The sequence below is a fragment of the Tribolium castaneum genome, chromosome 8 (genome assembly GCF_031307605.1).
Source record: "Tribolium castaneum strain GA2 chromosome 8, icTriCast1.1, whole genome shotgun sequence".
NCBI classification, from domain to species: domain Eukaryota; kingdom Metazoa; phylum Arthropoda; class Insecta; order Coleoptera; family Tenebrionidae; genus Tribolium; species Tribolium castaneum.
In genome coordinates this window covers 13814538-13830764 of record NC_087401.1, presented here as the reverse complement: position 1 = coordinate 13830764, position 16227 = coordinate 13814538, and the positions used below count along the sequence as shown (strand labels likewise).

At 31.2% G+C, this 16227-nt stretch overlaps 3 protein-coding genes across 3 annotated transcripts; 1 reads left to right on the top strand and 2 right to left on the bottom strand.

Moving 5' to 3' along the window:
* Nucleotides 1-369: 369 nt before the first annotated feature.
* On the bottom strand, nucleotides 370-8702 carry LOC659790 (GILT-like protein 1). The gene is made up of 4 exons (XM_966064.4): nucleotides 8456-8702; nucleotides 8192-8326; nucleotides 840-1119; nucleotides 370-789 (listed from the first exon to the last, which is right to left on the bottom strand). Exons 1-4 carry the CDS (start codon nucleotides 8531-8533, stop codon nucleotides 536-538), a joined length of 747 nt encoding a protein of 248 aa, XP_971157.2. The 5' UTR covers nucleotides 8534-8702; the 3' UTR covers nucleotides 370-535.
* A 1672-nt stretch (nucleotides 8703-10374) lies between these two features.
* On the top strand, nucleotides 10375-11050 carry mRpL18 (mitochondrial ribosomal protein L18). The gene is made up of 2 exons (XM_966127.4): nucleotides 10375-10622; nucleotides 10667-11050. The coding sequence occupies exons 1-2, from the start codon at nucleotides 10444-10446 to the stop codon at nucleotides 11016-11018; spliced, it is 531 nt and encodes a 176-aa protein (XP_971220.3). The 5' UTR covers nucleotides 10375-10443; the 3' UTR covers nucleotides 11019-11050.
* Nucleotides 11008-11375, bottom strand: ox (oxen). Its single transcript, XM_966191.4, has 2 exons — nucleotides 11146-11375; nucleotides 11008-11086 (listed from the first exon to the last, which is right to left on the bottom strand). The coding sequence occupies exons 1-2, from the start codon at nucleotides 11287-11289 to the stop codon at nucleotides 11048-11050; spliced, it is 183 nt and encodes a 60-aa protein (XP_971284.2). The 5' UTR covers nucleotides 11290-11375; the 3' UTR covers nucleotides 11008-11047.
* Between the last annotated feature and the right edge of the window lie 4852 nt (nucleotides 11376-16227).

The following is a 16227-nucleotide window of genomic DNA, read 5'->3' as shown; positions in this document are numbered from 1 at the left end:
TTGCTGACTTGAAGCAGAAACCCAATAAAGTATGAATTTAACGACAAAGTTTTTAAAGGTAGGTACTTTTAACTTATTAGTTATCGTAAAAGATGAATGTTACGTTCTGTTTTTTTTGCACGAATTTTTTTTATTACTACTGTCTATTAGTTGATTCAAAAAATTGTAAAGTATTCGTAATTGCATAATTATTACGCTTGAAGAACAAATATAACAATAATTTACCAAAAATAATGGTAATAATTATTGCAATTGATAAGATTCTAAGCGAACGTAATTATTGTTTTATTAAATGAATCTTGAGACTGGCGTCTTAATTCACTCGTTCTGTAACTGTTGGAACAGTTCGTCCGATAAATAAAAGCCAAATTGTATTGGAGGATTTATTTATTCTTAAAAAAAATACATCCTAGTCATATAAAGTATGTATAAGTAGCTCTGCTTGTTTTGTAAGGGCCACAATTCTATAACCTAACCTCGAATATTTAAAGTACAATCTTTTGAAAGGTACAAATGGAAAAATTGGTCGATTTACCTAAATTACATAAAGCCAAACACTCGCAAACACGAAAAGTGCGTAACTCATTTTAGCAACAATTGCGGAATTTTTCGTACATTCAGCTGGTTTTTCCCCGTGAATGTACTGACATAAAGCTTTGACGAAATTGGTTTTTGCCATTTCATTATCATCCTGTTTGTACTGATTGTTAAAGACCACAGTGGGGACTGAGGTCAGTGGTGGTTTCAAAGCATCGGTTTGTTTACCAATTTCGGCCAAATATTGGGATCCTGAAATGTAAAAACTGACAAAAGTGTCAAGAGATGGCACTGTATTATACCTTCAACGTGATTGGCGCAATTTTCTATATTGACGTAGTTGGGCACGTGGTTGATTGTGGCACACTCTTGTGTAGGGAATTGCGTTTGGTTGCCGTTGGGCTTGACTTTGTCCATCAAACAGTTGATGAAAGCTGTGGCGACTTTGTTGTACCCCAAACCTTCAGAGTTGTGACCCTCGCCAATAGTGCGAAGGGCGCAGACTTGGAGGCGGTTTCCTTGACATTCGGCTGGTCCATGGTGACAGTTGAACTCATATTGGCCGGGAATTTGCTCGGTTGTCTGTTCAATGAGTTAGAAAAAATTAGAATCAAAATTTTTGGGCGCAAAAAACTCACAAGTTCATAATAATAATAGAAATTAAATCACTGGTTAACAATATTTAAACTTTAACATTTTCAATGATTTGGTCAAAATTTTCATTTGCTTTTGAAGGTCCCTTCGGAATTTTTAAAATTCATAGCTGTCAAAATTCAAGGCTAGTATGATTTTTTTCAAAATGATCAAAAAACGGCTATATCTCAGTTTTTTTCATGGAATTACCATATTTTGTTAACGGCATTCGAAAGGACATCTTTTATCAACACATTCTAATATATCTCTCACAGTTTTTGAAATAATCACAAAAAACGGATTTTACTTTGTAATTTTCATCGTTAATCAAGTAGGCCTTGCAAAATGGTCAGCAACTGTCAGACTTCAATATTTTATTTAGTTTTTAGCTGATTCATTATCAAGTAACCAGTAAAATAATAATATTTAATTACAGATTATTATATCTTAGTGAATTACGTAAAAGAACTCAGTCAGTCTACCAGCGAGTTTTGAACTTCTTGAATAAAAATAGTGGACAAATTAAACTTTTCTGTTAATTAGTAGCACAATTTTATCGTATTTTCCGATTAAAAATGAAAATAATGAGCTGAAATCCGTTTTTAGCAATTATTTTAAAAACTGTAAGAGATAGATATAGAAAAAGTTGAAAGTCTCCATAAAAATCGATGTTTTTTTGATTGTCAGTGAAAAAATAGCGTCATTCCATCTGAACTGTGTTGTAACCATTTTTTGGCCATCATTTTCAAAAAATTTGACTTGCAATTTGACAGCTGAGAATTTTAGAAGAACCTTTGGTTATCAGAGGAAAATTTTATTTATTTATTTTTTGTAAAGGGTTCAACAGCTGTAATATTTTGAACGAAAAATGGCCTAATAAATAATTTTTTTGAAAAACAGATGCAGGGTGGCTAAAAAGTATAGATACAGTTAAATATTATAAAAACTATTCATCAAAACTTAATAAAATTTGGTATATGCGTAAGAGTATATAAATTGTATCGTTTCAGATGTTTATTAAATTTCTATATATCTCCATTTGTTCTTAAGATACAAGGCTAACTTGTTTTTTTTTTAAATAGCAACAAGGGTTAAATTTAATATTTTTGAGAAGAGCTTTTTTTCTAAGTTTTATGGTATAACACATGCATACCGTAATTTAATCGAAACTTGAAAAAAATCGAAAATTTTGAAAAATGTAAAATTTTATTAGCCTTGGAAATGTTGTCTTTATCTATCGTTAGTTCATTAACCAAAAAATAAGTAAAAGTTAAAAATAATTGTTACAATAACACGTTTTAATTAAGAAATTTTAAACACGGAATACTTGATTTTTATGCTACAAACGATGTTCAAACTTTTTCCACTAACTTCTTGGCTTTCTGTCTCCATGATAAACCAATATGAGATTTTTTTTTCGCTCAGTTTTACGTAAATGTACCATTATTAAACCAATTATTGCACCCAAGTTTAATTTTTGGCTAATATACAAGTGACGGATATCGCTAATAACCGTATTTTCAAAGCTAACTTAGTTTTGCTATTCCAGAAAATTTTTGAATTTTTATTTTTTTACATTTTAATAAAAGTAAAGGTGGGTATCATGTTACATCGTTGAATTTAGAGAAAAATGCTCTTTTATAAATGATTAAATTTCACCCTTCGTGCCATTTAAAAAAAATCAAGTTAGCCTTGAATTTCCAAAATAAATGATGATAAAAATTTGAAAAAGCTCTCACATGATAGAATTTAAACACTTTTAACTGTTCCCCAAATTTCAAGGTTTTCTGTTAAACCGTTCTGAAAATATTTAACTGTATCCATACTTTTTAGCGACTCTGTATACTCTAAACTAATGTAATAAATGTTTAAAAAGGAGGAATTAAGTCATCATTTACGTTAAAATTTTCCTTACTTTCTCTGAAAAATGCCCAATAAATTTTGTGCGTTACTTTTGGTTCAGTCTGTATTAGTTGTTTTCCCCACTTTAGACCTTAAAATACCCTTTAGGTTACATTGTTAGTTTAGGTCAAATGAGTTGAATTTGTATGCAAAACATGAGCACAAAGTAAGTCTGCGAAATAGTTATTTACGTAATCACTTAGAAAAAGACCAATTGTGTTTAACGAGTATAATGTTTGCCAAAACGAGTGAGCGCAGCCAACAAAATTAGGAAAAGTATATATTTTTATTTATCTCAAAAACTAATAATCTAAATTTAATAAATAATCATTTTTTTTCTATGCATGTGTTGCAAAAACTTAATTTTTTTTTGCTTAATGTTTTTGAGTAAAAATTCAAAATTTAATATTTTGTAATTTCGAAAAATGATTGCTGTAAGTGCGGACTTCACTGATGATTAACACATTGGAATTTCACGGCGATTAGTGTCGGAGTGATAATTCTGATTCATGAATATGTGAAAATTGAATATTTCTTGTGATAAGTGAACATTGAATCATTTTAATTTCGATAATTGTTTAAATTCATGTCTTGTGATTTGTTGTACGAAGAAATGCGATCGTGTCCGTGATTCGGAGAAATAAGTGAAATCTACTGAGTTCCAAATGGGGAATAAAAGTTGTGACCAGTTGGTCTATTTTACTATTTAATCGAAATAAAAAGCTTAAGTATTGTAATAAAATCATAACTGCAGTGGATTGTAAACTGCTTTTTACGAGAAGTGGTAAAAAAGCAATATAGATTTTTCCGATTTGAAGTTTTACAACAACTGGACTAGAGCTGGCATAATTGCGACCAACAAGATTTTTGAGCAAAATCTATAGAAGAAAAAAATTTTTTGGTTAACTATTTGCTTTGAGACAAAATAATAAACAGCTAGACAAGGGCAGGGAAAATCTGCAATATTTAAAAAATAAACGTCGCAATAATGACTCACCAGGTATACAAAAGTAGCACGAATTTCATTACCCAAGTTGTTTTTTATTGTCTGAAATGTGTGGCTTTTCCTACTTTAAAGGTATTGTAAAAATGTAACAATAACGATTAGAATAAGCCTAAAAGTATTTTTATTCATGTTGATTAAATCCAACCGCAAATACTTTTTCAAGACAATATAATACGCTTACAATTTAATTACCACACTGCTTTGATATTAACGTTGCAATTGAAATAGAGTTTTTTTGTAAAGGCACTAAAAGCTGTTCTCTGAGGAGGAACACGTACCATGTCGCCTCTCCCACAATCAATACTAATTTTCCTGCTCACTCCACCTAATTAATCTTAGATGAAACAAAATAATTTTTCTCAAAATACCGTTTTCATGTGGAATTTGCTAAAACGGAAATATGAGCACGTTTGAATAAAAGAAGTTTATGTAGCAAAAAAATGAGGTCGAGTTATTTTTAGCTGAAAAAATCGAATATGCAAATTCCCCGCTTCTTTTCGGGCGTGTGACAAAATAAACAACCAAACTTCACTATCTGTTGCGAAAAATTTAAAAAAACATCACCAACAAATGTGAAAATTAATTAAAAATTTCAACACTAAAAATAGTTAACTAATGATAATTAATAGTATCCACAAGTGACATTTTTGCCAAGCCACATCTTTTTATAGCATGACTACCGGTGAAAGTAAATAAAAATTAATGTCAGGAGTTTGCTGCAAAATTAACAAAATATTTTTTCTCGGTGTTAAATCACAAAGTATTGTAAAACATGTTAATGGCATACAAAGCTAAATTACTGTTTGGGTAAGAATCACAAAAAATTACAATAATTACATTTTAATCAATTGTTGCATTCGGTATTTGATTATTATTTATTGCACACACGTTCTTACATCATTTCGTATTTTATTCTCGATTACTTGTGGAAAAAACTGGCAACTACACTATAATAAAAGGTAACAGTTTGCAGCGATTTTATTTAATTTTCGCCTTGTTTTAGAAGACTTTCGCTCAGTTAAAAGAGAAAATTGTCATAACTGTAGAAACTACACTACTCTTAGATGGATGATCAATTGTTTAAAATCTTGTATAAATAATTAGATTAATTAAAAGTGCGACTTCTTGCGAAGATGACAGATGTAACCCACTTTCGTTTTGACATCTGAGCCAACAAATAAAGCGCACTAATCTTTTCCCGTGGCCAATTAAGCCCCATTTTTTAATAATGTATTAAAACTGAATAGAAAGTCTCGTAACAATTTAAACTAGTTGTGCCTCCGCAAAATGGGAGAATCGGTTTGTTTCGTTCGTTTAATTAAATTTCCAAATAAATTGTTATAATTAAATAACGTCAATAGTCTTATTTAGTAATTAGGACGTGCGGGCTAGAAATTGTGTTCCTCAATTGGCCAAATAAAGTGGAGTGCAAAAGCCGTCATTATGGCGACCTTTGTGAGCCAATGAAATAAATTGTGGCTTATTATTTTTATTAAAAAAAGAAATTTTTTTGTCAAGAATATTGTTCTTGTTAATCACTTTGGTTATACTCAGGTTATCAACAATTGAAAACCTTTGTTGTTACTTTTTGCCAAAGAATGTTATCTCGTATTACCGGTACAATTATTTTTTTAATGTTATATTTCTATTATTGTTACTGACATTTTTTAAATTTTATACCTAATTTTGTGTTTTTAAATAGTTGGTTACGACGCAGTTTCATCAAAATATATTTCCGTAATATGTGTAAAAAATTCCGCAAAAATATCCCTGATATGACATACAAGGTGATTCACTGAACGTAGTCATATTTGAGTGCAATCGTCCTTGTTGATTCATTCTCAATTTTGATTAATGGGCCAATTATATGCACTAAAGAAATCCAAAAGAAATATTTTGGCATCATTTCGATAGATCGTCTCACCTGAATCACCCTGTAATTAATACAGACTGTTCAGAAATGTTGCTTCAATGTGCCGTTCAGTATATTTTACGAAGGCTTTTTATAAGAGCCATTTGTCTCAGTCTCAGAAAAAAAATGAAAATACTTTGATGCAAAAAAATTGTTTCAATAACTCTTTAAAATATACATGAAGTTTATTGTAATGTCGTTAATTCTGTAATTTGTTTTACAAAGTTTTTGGAAATTTATGAAAAATGCTTGGAATTATTGAATTTATGGAATTACTGCAATTCTTTGTGGAATTATCCACAAAATTATCTTAGAACTGTGGTAATCAATTTGGAATTATTGGAAATACGTAATCTGAAATTATGGACTAAGAATTATTGGAATTACTTGAGTTTCGGTGGATTTTTTTTTAAGATTCACTAAAATTATTTGTTAATTACTGGAATTCTTTTTCAACGTTAGATTCCTAAGAACTATCTCCATTAATTTAGAATTGCAGGAATTATTTTGGAATTACAGAAATTAAGTTGGAATTACGGGAATTAATTTCGAAATATTGGAATTACTGCGAATTATAGGAATCTGGCATTACTTGGAATAGAAATTATGCAGAATTTCTTTGAATAATCGCAATAAAGAGTTACAGTAATTATTTTGGAATTACAAAACTTAAGTTGGAGTTACGAAATTTATTTTATTATTGGAATCCGACGTTACTTAGAATGGAAATTACGTTGAATTTCTTGGAACTATAGGAAATTACTTGGAGTTGCAGGAATTATTTTGGAATTACGGGAATTAATGTGGAAATACCTATTGAAATTACTATGATTTTTGGAATCCGACGGTACTTGAAATGGAAATTACGTTCGATTTCTTAGAACTATCGCAATTAATTTGAAATTGCAAGAACTATTTTGGAATTACAGAAATTAAGTTGGAATTACGAGAATTAATTTGGAAATATTGGAATTACTGCGAATTATTGGAATCTGACATTACTTGGAATTGAAATTATGCAGAATTTCTTTGAATAATCGCAATAAAGTAAGAGTTACAGGAATTATTTTGGAATTACAAAACTTGAGTTGGAGTTACGAAAATTATTTTATTATTGGAATCCGACATTACTTAAAATGGAAATTACGTTGAATTCCTAGGAACTATCGGAAATTACTTGGAGTTGCAGGAATTATTTTGGAATTACGGGAATTAATTTGGAAATATCTATTGGAATTACTATGATTATTGGAATCCGACGTTACTTGAAATGGAAATTATGTTCGATTTCTTAGAAGTATCGGAATTAAGTTGGAGTTGTTGGAATTATTTTGGAATTACAAAACAAAAACTATGTTGGAATTACGTGAATTATTTTGGAAATACATACTAGCATTACTATGTATTGCTGAAATACTTATTATCCGACATTATTTGGAATGAAAACTATTTTGAATTCCTTAGAACTTTCGGAATTAAGCGGAAGTACAGGCTTTATTTTGGAATTACAAAAATTAAGTTGGAATTACGCGGATTAATTTGTAATTTGGAAATACATATTGGCATTACTACTGTTGGAATACTTTTCCGACGTTACTTGGAATGGGAATTACGTTGAATTCCTTAGAACTACCGGAAATTATTTGGAGTTACAGGAATTATTTTGGAATTATAAAAATTAAGTTGGAATTACGCGCATTAATTTGGAATTTGGAAATACATATTGGCATTACTACTGTTGGAATACTTTTCCGACGTTACTTGGAATGGGAATTACGTTGCATTCCTTAAAACTACCGGAAATTATTTGGAGTTACAGGAATTATTTTGGAATTATAAAAATTAAGATTGAATTACGCGAATTAATTGGAATTGGGAAATACATATTGGCATTACTATTGTTGAAATACTTTTCCGACATTGCTTGGAATGGAAATTACGTTGAATTCCTTGGAACTACCGGAAATTATTTGGAGTTACAGGAGTTATTTTGGAATTACAAAAATAGTAAGTTATAACGTTGAGTGTAAAAACCATTAAGAAAGTAGTAAATTGAACAATAAATAAAGAAAACGGTTTCTCAGGAAAAAATATTAAATACCAAGTCGCCAAAAAAAATTGAACCGATCTATTCGCTACACCCTGTATATTTTGAAATCGGTAAAACACGTTTCGTCGGTGGCTTGTTAGCTACGACTTACCTTCGACTTGCCGTAGGGCAAAAGCGTCAAATTGACAAACTGCGAGAGATTCCCCTGCAGCGACGGATACAGTTGCTGTGTGAAAAACTTGATCGAATCCGGACACAAAGCCTCGTAGTAGACTGCCACGTTCACCTGTAATAAAAATCGCAAAACACTGTTGAAACAAACCCACGTCTCTCACTCACTCCATGCATACGTAAATACGCCGGAAAATAATAAAAAATTCAATTTCACAAGCACTACTTTCTCTCGCCGACTCACCCTATGGTGTTCATGGTTGTGTTGGGCACTCGCAAGGGCCACCAGACCCATCATGGCAAAGAACAATTGTTTCATCATTGTCGACGAGGTGTGGTGAGCGCGTCGCTTCGGTCAATCCAGGTTGGCTACGGCTCTGCGGATGAAACAAGTGAACAGAGGCTCACGGCTCTGACCCCTCATTGGTGGGAGTGTCTTGAGGCGATTCGACCGTGACGACGATGAATTTGTTACATTGTTGGCGGGATACGAATTTGAATTGCTGCTGTTACGTCAGCATTATCGAATATTTAGAGGTGAGGCGATGGGAGAGACATCTGCGCCATTTTGGCCGATGGGTAGTGGCGAACCTACTAGATTTCTCTTTCGACAATCGATATGTTTTATTTATGAGACTGCAATGACGGTTTGATTTTTAATTCAAGCGAGCCGAGCTGGTTTCTTGCAATAAAGATGATTAAGTGGTGACTCATTTATTGTTTATAGAAGTTTGCAACAACTTTTAAAAGAATGTTGTTCTTTTTTCAACGATTTTATGGCTCAGAATCGACAAATGTATACATTAGTATGCGGATGTCTTTATATCGTCGTTTTTTACTTGTTACATAAAATAATAATTTGTCATTTGGAAGCTCTCCTACCTAGGCAACCAAGAATACTAGTTCACTGTTACAATTATAGTGAAACACCTCCGAATAACGGACATCTCTTCACATCGGACATTTTTCTGGGAAACCTTTATAACAAAAACAGGCTAAACATTTCAGTGTTTATTTCATTTTTATTTATGGTGTAGATGATTGTGGAAAACAATTTCTCGAAAAATTACCGGTTTTTTTTTGAAGAAAAAATCTTAGGTTTTTGTCATTTGCTATTTCTTCAAGATAAATTATAAAAATTTAAGATTTTTTTTTACTTCAAAATTTGAAATTGCAGGAATTATTTTGGAATTACAGTAATTAAGTTGGAATTAGAAGAATTAATTTGGAAATATTGGAATTACTGCGAATTATTGGATTCTGACATTACTTGGAATAGAAATTATGCAGATTTTTTTTGAATAGTTGCAATAAAGTAAGAGTTACAGGAATTATTTTGGAATTACAAAACTTAAGTTGGAGTTACGAAATTTATTTTATTGTTGGAATCCGACGTTACTTAGAATGGAAATTACGTTGAATTCCTTAGAACTATCGGAAATTACTTAGAGTTGCAGGAATTATTTTGGAATTACGGGAATTAATTTGGAAATACATATTGGAATTACTATGATTATTGGAATCCGACGTTACTTGAAATGGAAATTACGTTCGATTTCTTAAAACTATCGCAATTAATTTGAATTTGCAAGAATTATTTTGGAATTACAGAAATTAAGTTGGAATTATGACAATTAATTTGGAAATATTGGAATTACTGCGAATTATTGGAATCTGACATTACTTGGAATAGAAATTATGCAGAATTTCTTTGAATAATCGCAATAAAGTAAGAGTTACAGGAATTGTTTTGGAATTACAAAACTTGAGTTGGAGTTACGAAATTTATTTTATTATTGGAATCCGACGTTACTTAGAATGGAAATTACGTTGAATTCCTTGGAACTATCGGAAATTACTTGGAGTTGCAAAAATTATTGTGGAGTTACGGGAATTAATTTGGAAATACCTATTGGAATTACTATGATTATTGGAATCCGACGTTACTTGAAATGGAAATTACGTTTGATTTCGTAGAAATATCGGAATTAAGTTGGAGTTGCAGGAATTATTTTGGAATTACAAAACAAAAACTAAGTGAGAATTACGGGAAATAATTTGGAAATATATACTGGCATTACTATGTATTGCTGAAATACTTAATACTTAAAAAACAATTTTTGGAAAAATTAGCGTAGGAATAAATGGAAAAAAATACGCTGTAGGCAACCAGCCATACATCGCAGTGTGCAATTTGTCAATTTGCCCCAAATAACCTCATTTCAACCCAAAATGTTCAAACTGCCTTCAATACCCCGAATTTGCCGTGGTTTTTGCACCCAAACCAGTGCAAACCTCCCAATTTCGGAAAATTTCGTGAACCGAAACCCCCGTAACTTGGAGCGAATGCGAATTGGTTACAAACCGGACGGTTACCACCTTGAAAAACCAGGCCGGTGCTACTGGCACAAGTAAGTGCCTTCCTCCCAAACTATCTCAACATTGCCTCTTTCAGACTAAATTTGCGAAAAACCGGCCGTTACATTTACGCAACCATCGACCACTTTGAAAATGGCACAGTTGTGAAAGCTAGCACCTCTGAATGGGCCCTCAAAAAACAACTCTACAAGTGTAGAGACACTTCCGCGTTTTATAACTTAGGCCGTGTCTTGGCCGAACGCTGCCTCAAATTCGGTTTAATCGAAATACGGAGTGATATAGTCCCGCCAAAACCTGACGGGAAAGTGGCCCAGTTCTTGCAAGCGCTGCAAGAAGGGGGCGTTGTGTTGCAGGAACCCCCGCAGTTTAAGCCTGCGAGGCCGTGGGATCAACTTAGGTTAGAAAAACCATGGGAAGTAACTGAATAACTACAATTTATTTAATAAATATCTACATTCTACTTTTCGTAGTTGTGTTTGATGTGCTTCCACAATTTCTGTAATAAAAGAAAATTTCATTAAAAAACATTGGGGTAGAGCGTGTTATGTAACATACCCCTTCGTTGACTTTTTCGAACAGGAATTCCGAGCCCAAGTCGAACGTCCGTTCGAAGAAGAAAGTGGCGCAAACACACGCTAGGGCAAAAGTTGAGGTTCTTTTGAACACTGTGTTGTAAATTGTGCTAGGAAGGCCTGCCATTGCGGGAATTATTTACACTCAAGTTTTTCTACAAATGATTGACTTTTGCTCCGACTGTAATGTCAATGTGTTGCCAACACTGCGATGTCCCTAGTTCGTGATGGAATTTCTGAATTTCCGCAGAAAATAATTTTTTTTTGAATGCTTTATGAATGAATTGATGCAACAATAAATTAATTTTTCAAATATCGTATTTAGATTTGTTAAAATCAGCGTTTAAAGCATAGGAACTGTTACGTTGGTATTTCTGCACCTGTCATGGTGGTTGTGTTAATGGCGAATTCAAAACTTGTGTAATCATATTAAAAATTTGTGATTATTTTTGTTAAATGCCGTTTTTAAAGTGATATTGGACTTTCTAGTCAGTTATTCCTACTAGTGGACTTGTTCTGGGTTATCTGAAGATATTACAAAATGATGAACATTCTCCTCCGGTAAGTGCCCATAATTGTTATAAGTTAATTAATAACTAACTGTTTAAACGTGAAATGATACATTTGGAAGAAAATACTGAAATTCAGGGCGGTACTGCTTTGTCTTGCTTTTGTTTTGTCGTTAAAACCTAGAATAACACTTTTATAGAAGCGGAACATAATGGTTGGCAATGAATTCCTAGCTGAAGCCATCTAGCCGCATCATCACGTACTAAAAATGGCGCGAATTTAAAATAATTCCGATTACTTTATATTTTTTTAATTTTTGCTCACGTCAAAATGATGCCAATACCTTATCAAATACAATTATTATGAAAATTTCTTAATTGTATTTGAAAAGGTGGATGCACAGACAGCACAGATGGAAGAATTTTACCCAACATGACACGATCACATTTAATGTTAAAGATATTTATTAAATCCATTAAGTTTACGAAACTAATAGTGGTCACCGAATCGATGATAAAGACATACTTGCAATCAGCCAAACTGGCACCGGTCTGGCACCTTATGTTTGCAACTTCTGTCTATGGGAGTCTCCTCGCAGTGTGACTCACTTGCGGTTCGATCTCAAAAAACTCACTTTTGGGAAAAACGCACCTACCTACGTAAACCTTCTGGAGCTCATTACTACGTTATATTTTTGGAGATCATGTTGTTCCTAACCGATAGTAGGCAATAGTCTAACCTAAAGACGACACTTTGATCCACTATAATAATAAAAATTAACGTGATATTATAAAAAATAAACTCAAATTAAAATCAACAAAAATGGCGATTCAAGTAAAAAGTGAGTGAAAATAAAAATTATTTTTCTAATGTTATTTTCAATTTGCATAAGAAAATTCATAGTGTACGGTCATCAGGGCACTCAGAGGAATCGTTTGGTGTAAGTTTCAGCTTGAAAATCCAGAAGTAGTTAAAGTAAAAAATTACCAAGTTATACTTTATGTTTTATTGCGTGGTAAAGTTAACAACACACGTTAACATACCCTTTATAAACGTTTAAACACCCTTTTTCATGAAAAGGTTGACACGAGAAGTGCATTTTTCAATAAATCTCACTGAAATTTATGTCGTTGACTCAAGGTAGATTTGTCTGTCCTTAAACATGTTCAATAATAATTAATAGCGCTCTAGAAGAGCAGGAAAGCACACAAAAAACATTAAAGTTAAAATTTAACACTTCAGAAGAGAGCATAATACACCCTAACCCTACTTTCTGAACTTTTGTCCTTATCTGGCAATAGCACATAATAAAGGTAGAGATTTCGACCCTAAATATCCTATCATAACGCTCTGAAAGGGCAGAGATGGAGACAAAATTCATAAAAGTGTAAATTTTGTCATTTTCGGGTGACAACATAACCCTACTTTTGGAACCTACCGAATTTTCAACAAAACGAAACAAACAAACAATGTGGCTATACGCATTGCGATACCACTAATTTTCGCACCAAAATTTCACATTGCCAGTTTCTGTTTAAATAAAAACATGCATTTTTATTTTTCCATTGACTGCATGCGAAACTTTTATAATTTTAGACGTTTATAGGCAAATACATTTGTCATAATTATTTTTTTTAGATCAATGCTGTTCTATTTTAAATAATTCTGTGTATGAATGTTTCTAAATTTGACGAATTTTTCCAGTGAATATTTCTGGTAATGCCCTGTTTTAGACTTAGTGACGTCACATCCGTGACGTGTCCCGAGGTTAGGTGTGCGGCGCAGGCGGCGAGAGCGCTTCAGTCGACAGCGAGCAATGGCACGGGTCAGATCGTGAGCGGGAAGCAGGAGGCGAGGTGAGTCGGGTTGGTTTATTTAAATTATTGTGTATTGTGCGGTTTCCTTCAATTTATTCAGTTTGTTACTTGCCGTTGTCGCGAACGGACGTGTGCTCAAGCAAATCTAAATTTTCCGGTTTAAATTTTCAATTCGGTGACTAGTGATCGCGTTTGAGTGACACATTTTAAATACAGTAAATAAAATTATAATCAAACACTCAAATAATTAATTGCCACGTAATAATTTTGCCTTTAATTTCAATGAATGAAAGTGGCTTGCTCAAAATTTAATGCAAATAAACATTTTTTTTTATTTCATTTTTATTATTATTTTTTTTTTAATGCTACAAACGGTAGCCAACGTGGAAGCGATATGAAGGTAGGTGTATTTTATTGCTGTGTCGTATTTATTTATTTCAAAAAACCAATAATTTCATAAAACTTAATTGCAATTAAAATCTTTAAATGCGGTATTGAAAAGTGATATTTTGAGTGACACATTTTAAATACAGTAACTATAAATAAAATAAAACACTAAAATAATTTATTGCCACGTAATTTTGCCTTTAATTTCAATGAATGAAAGTGGCTTGCTCAAAATTTAATGCAAATAAACATTTTTTTTTATTTCATTTTTATTATTATTTTTTTTTAATGCTACAAACGGTAGCCAACGTGGAAGCGATATGAAGGTAGGTGTATTTTATTGCTGTGTCGTATTTATTTATTTCACAAACCAATAATTTCATAAAACTTAATTGCAATTAAAATCTTTAAATGCGGTATTGAAAAGTGATATTTTGAGTGACACATTTTAAATACAGTAACTATAAATAAAATAAACCACTCAAATAATTTATTGCCACGAAATTTTGCCTTTAATTTCAATGAATGAAAGTGGCTTGCTCAAAATTTAATGCAAATAAACATTTTTTTTGGTTTCATTTTTATTATTTTTTTTTTTAATGCTACAAACGGTAGCCAACGTGGAAGCGATATGAAGGTAAGGTGTATTTTATTGCTGTGTCGTATTTATTTATTTCAAAAAACCAATAATTTCATAAAACTTAATTGCAATTAAAATCTTTAAATGCGGTATTGAAAAGTGATATTTTGAGTGACACATTTTAAATACAGTAACTATAAATAAAATAAACCACTCAAATAATTTATTGCCACGAAATTTTGCCTTTAATTTCAATGAATGAAAGTGGCTTGCTCAAAATTTAATGCAAATAAACATTTTTTTTATTTCATTTTTATTATTATTTTTTTTTTTAATGCTACAAACGGTAGCCAACGTGGAAGCGATATGAAGGTAGGTGTATTTTATTGCTGTGTCGTATTTATTTATTTCAAAAAACCAATAATTTCATAAAACTTAATTGCAATTAAAATCTTTAAATGCGGTATTGAAAAGTGATATTTTGAGTGACACATTTTAAATACAGTAACTATAAATAAAATAAACCACTCAAATAATTTATTGCCACGAAATTTTACCTTTAGTTTCAATGAATGAAAGTGGCTTGCTCAAAATTTAATGCAAATAAACATTTTTTTTGGTTTCATTTTTATTATTATTTTTTTTTGGTTTCATTTTTATTATTATTTTTTTTAATGCTACAAACGGTAGCCAACGTGGAAGCGATATGAAGGTAGGTGTATTTTATTGCTGTGTCGTATTTATTTATTTCAAAAAACCAATAATTTCATAAAACTTAATTGCAATTAAAATCTTTAAATGCGGTATTGAAAAGTGATATTTTGAGTGACACATTTTAAATACAGTAACTATAAATAAAATAAAACACTAAAATAATTTATTGCCACGAAATTTTGCCTTTAATTTCAATGAATGAAAGTGGCTTGTTCAAAATTTAATGCAAATAAACATTTTTTTTTTATTTCATTTATATTATTATTATTTTTTTTAATGCTACAAACGGTAGCCAACGTGGAAGCGATATGAAGGTAGGTGTATTTTATTGCTGTGTCGTATTTATTTATTTCACAAACCAATAATTTCATAAAACTTAATTGCAAGTAAAATCTTTAAATGCGGTATTGAAAAGTGATATTTTGAGTGACACATTTTAAATACAGTAACTATAAATAAAATAAAACACTAAAATAATTTATTGCCACGTAATTTTGCCTTTAATTTCAATGAATGAAAGTGGCTTGCTCAAAATTTAATGCAAATAAACATTTTTTTTTATTTCATTTATATTATTATTATTTTTTTTAATGCTACAAACGGTAGCCCACGTGGAAGCGATATGAAGGTAGGTGTATTTTATTGCTGTGTCGTATTTATTTATTTCAAAAAACCAATAATTTCATAAAACTTAATTGCAATTAAAATCTTTAAATGCGGTATTGAAAAGTGATATTTTGAGTGACACATTTTAAATACAGTAACTATAAATAAAATAAAACACTAAAATAATTTATTGCCACGTCATTTTGCTTTTAATTTCAATGAATGAAAGTGGCTTGTTCAAAATTTAATGCAAATAAACATTTTTTTTTTATTTCATTTATATTATTATTATTTTTTTTAATGCTACAAACGGTAGCCAACGTGGAAGCGATATGAAGGTAAGTGCATTTATTTACTGAGGTATTGAATTTGATTTGAATTTTTATTGCCACAAATTGAAACGTATTGTGTATTTTTTATTTTGTTTAATATTGACAAACGTTGCTTGTTG

Excerpts from the sequence above, each read along its gene's own strand:
- LOC659790 (XM_966064.4), bottom strand. The coding sequence starts at position 8,533 with ATGATGAAACAATTGTTCTTTGCCATGATGGGTCTGGTGGCCCTTGCG. Across the intron at positions 8,327-8,455 it reads ACAACCATGAACACCATAGG|GTGAACGTGGCAGTCTACTA; the intron begins GTGAGTCGGCGA and ends TTTTTATTACAG. Across the intron at positions 790-839 it reads TTGCGCCAATCACGTTGAAG|GATCCCAATATTTGGCCGAA; the intron begins GTATAATACAGT and ends TTTACATTTCAG.
- mRpL18 (XM_966127.4), top strand. The coding sequence starts at position 10,444 with ATGTTCAAACTGCCTTCAATACCCCGAATTTGCCGTGGTTTTTGCACC. Across the intron at positions 10,623-10,666 it reads GGCCGGTGCTACTGGCACAA|ACTAAATTTGCGAAAAACCG; the intron begins GTAAGTGCCTTC and ends TGCCTCTTTCAG.
- ox (XM_966191.4), bottom strand. The coding sequence starts at position 11,289 with ATGGCAGGCCTTCCTAGCACAATTTACAACACAGTGTTCAAAAGAACC. Across the intron at positions 11,087-11,145 it reads TCGAAAAAGTCAACGAAGGG|AAATTGTGGAAGCACATCAA; the intron begins GTATGTTACATA and ends CTTTTATTACAG.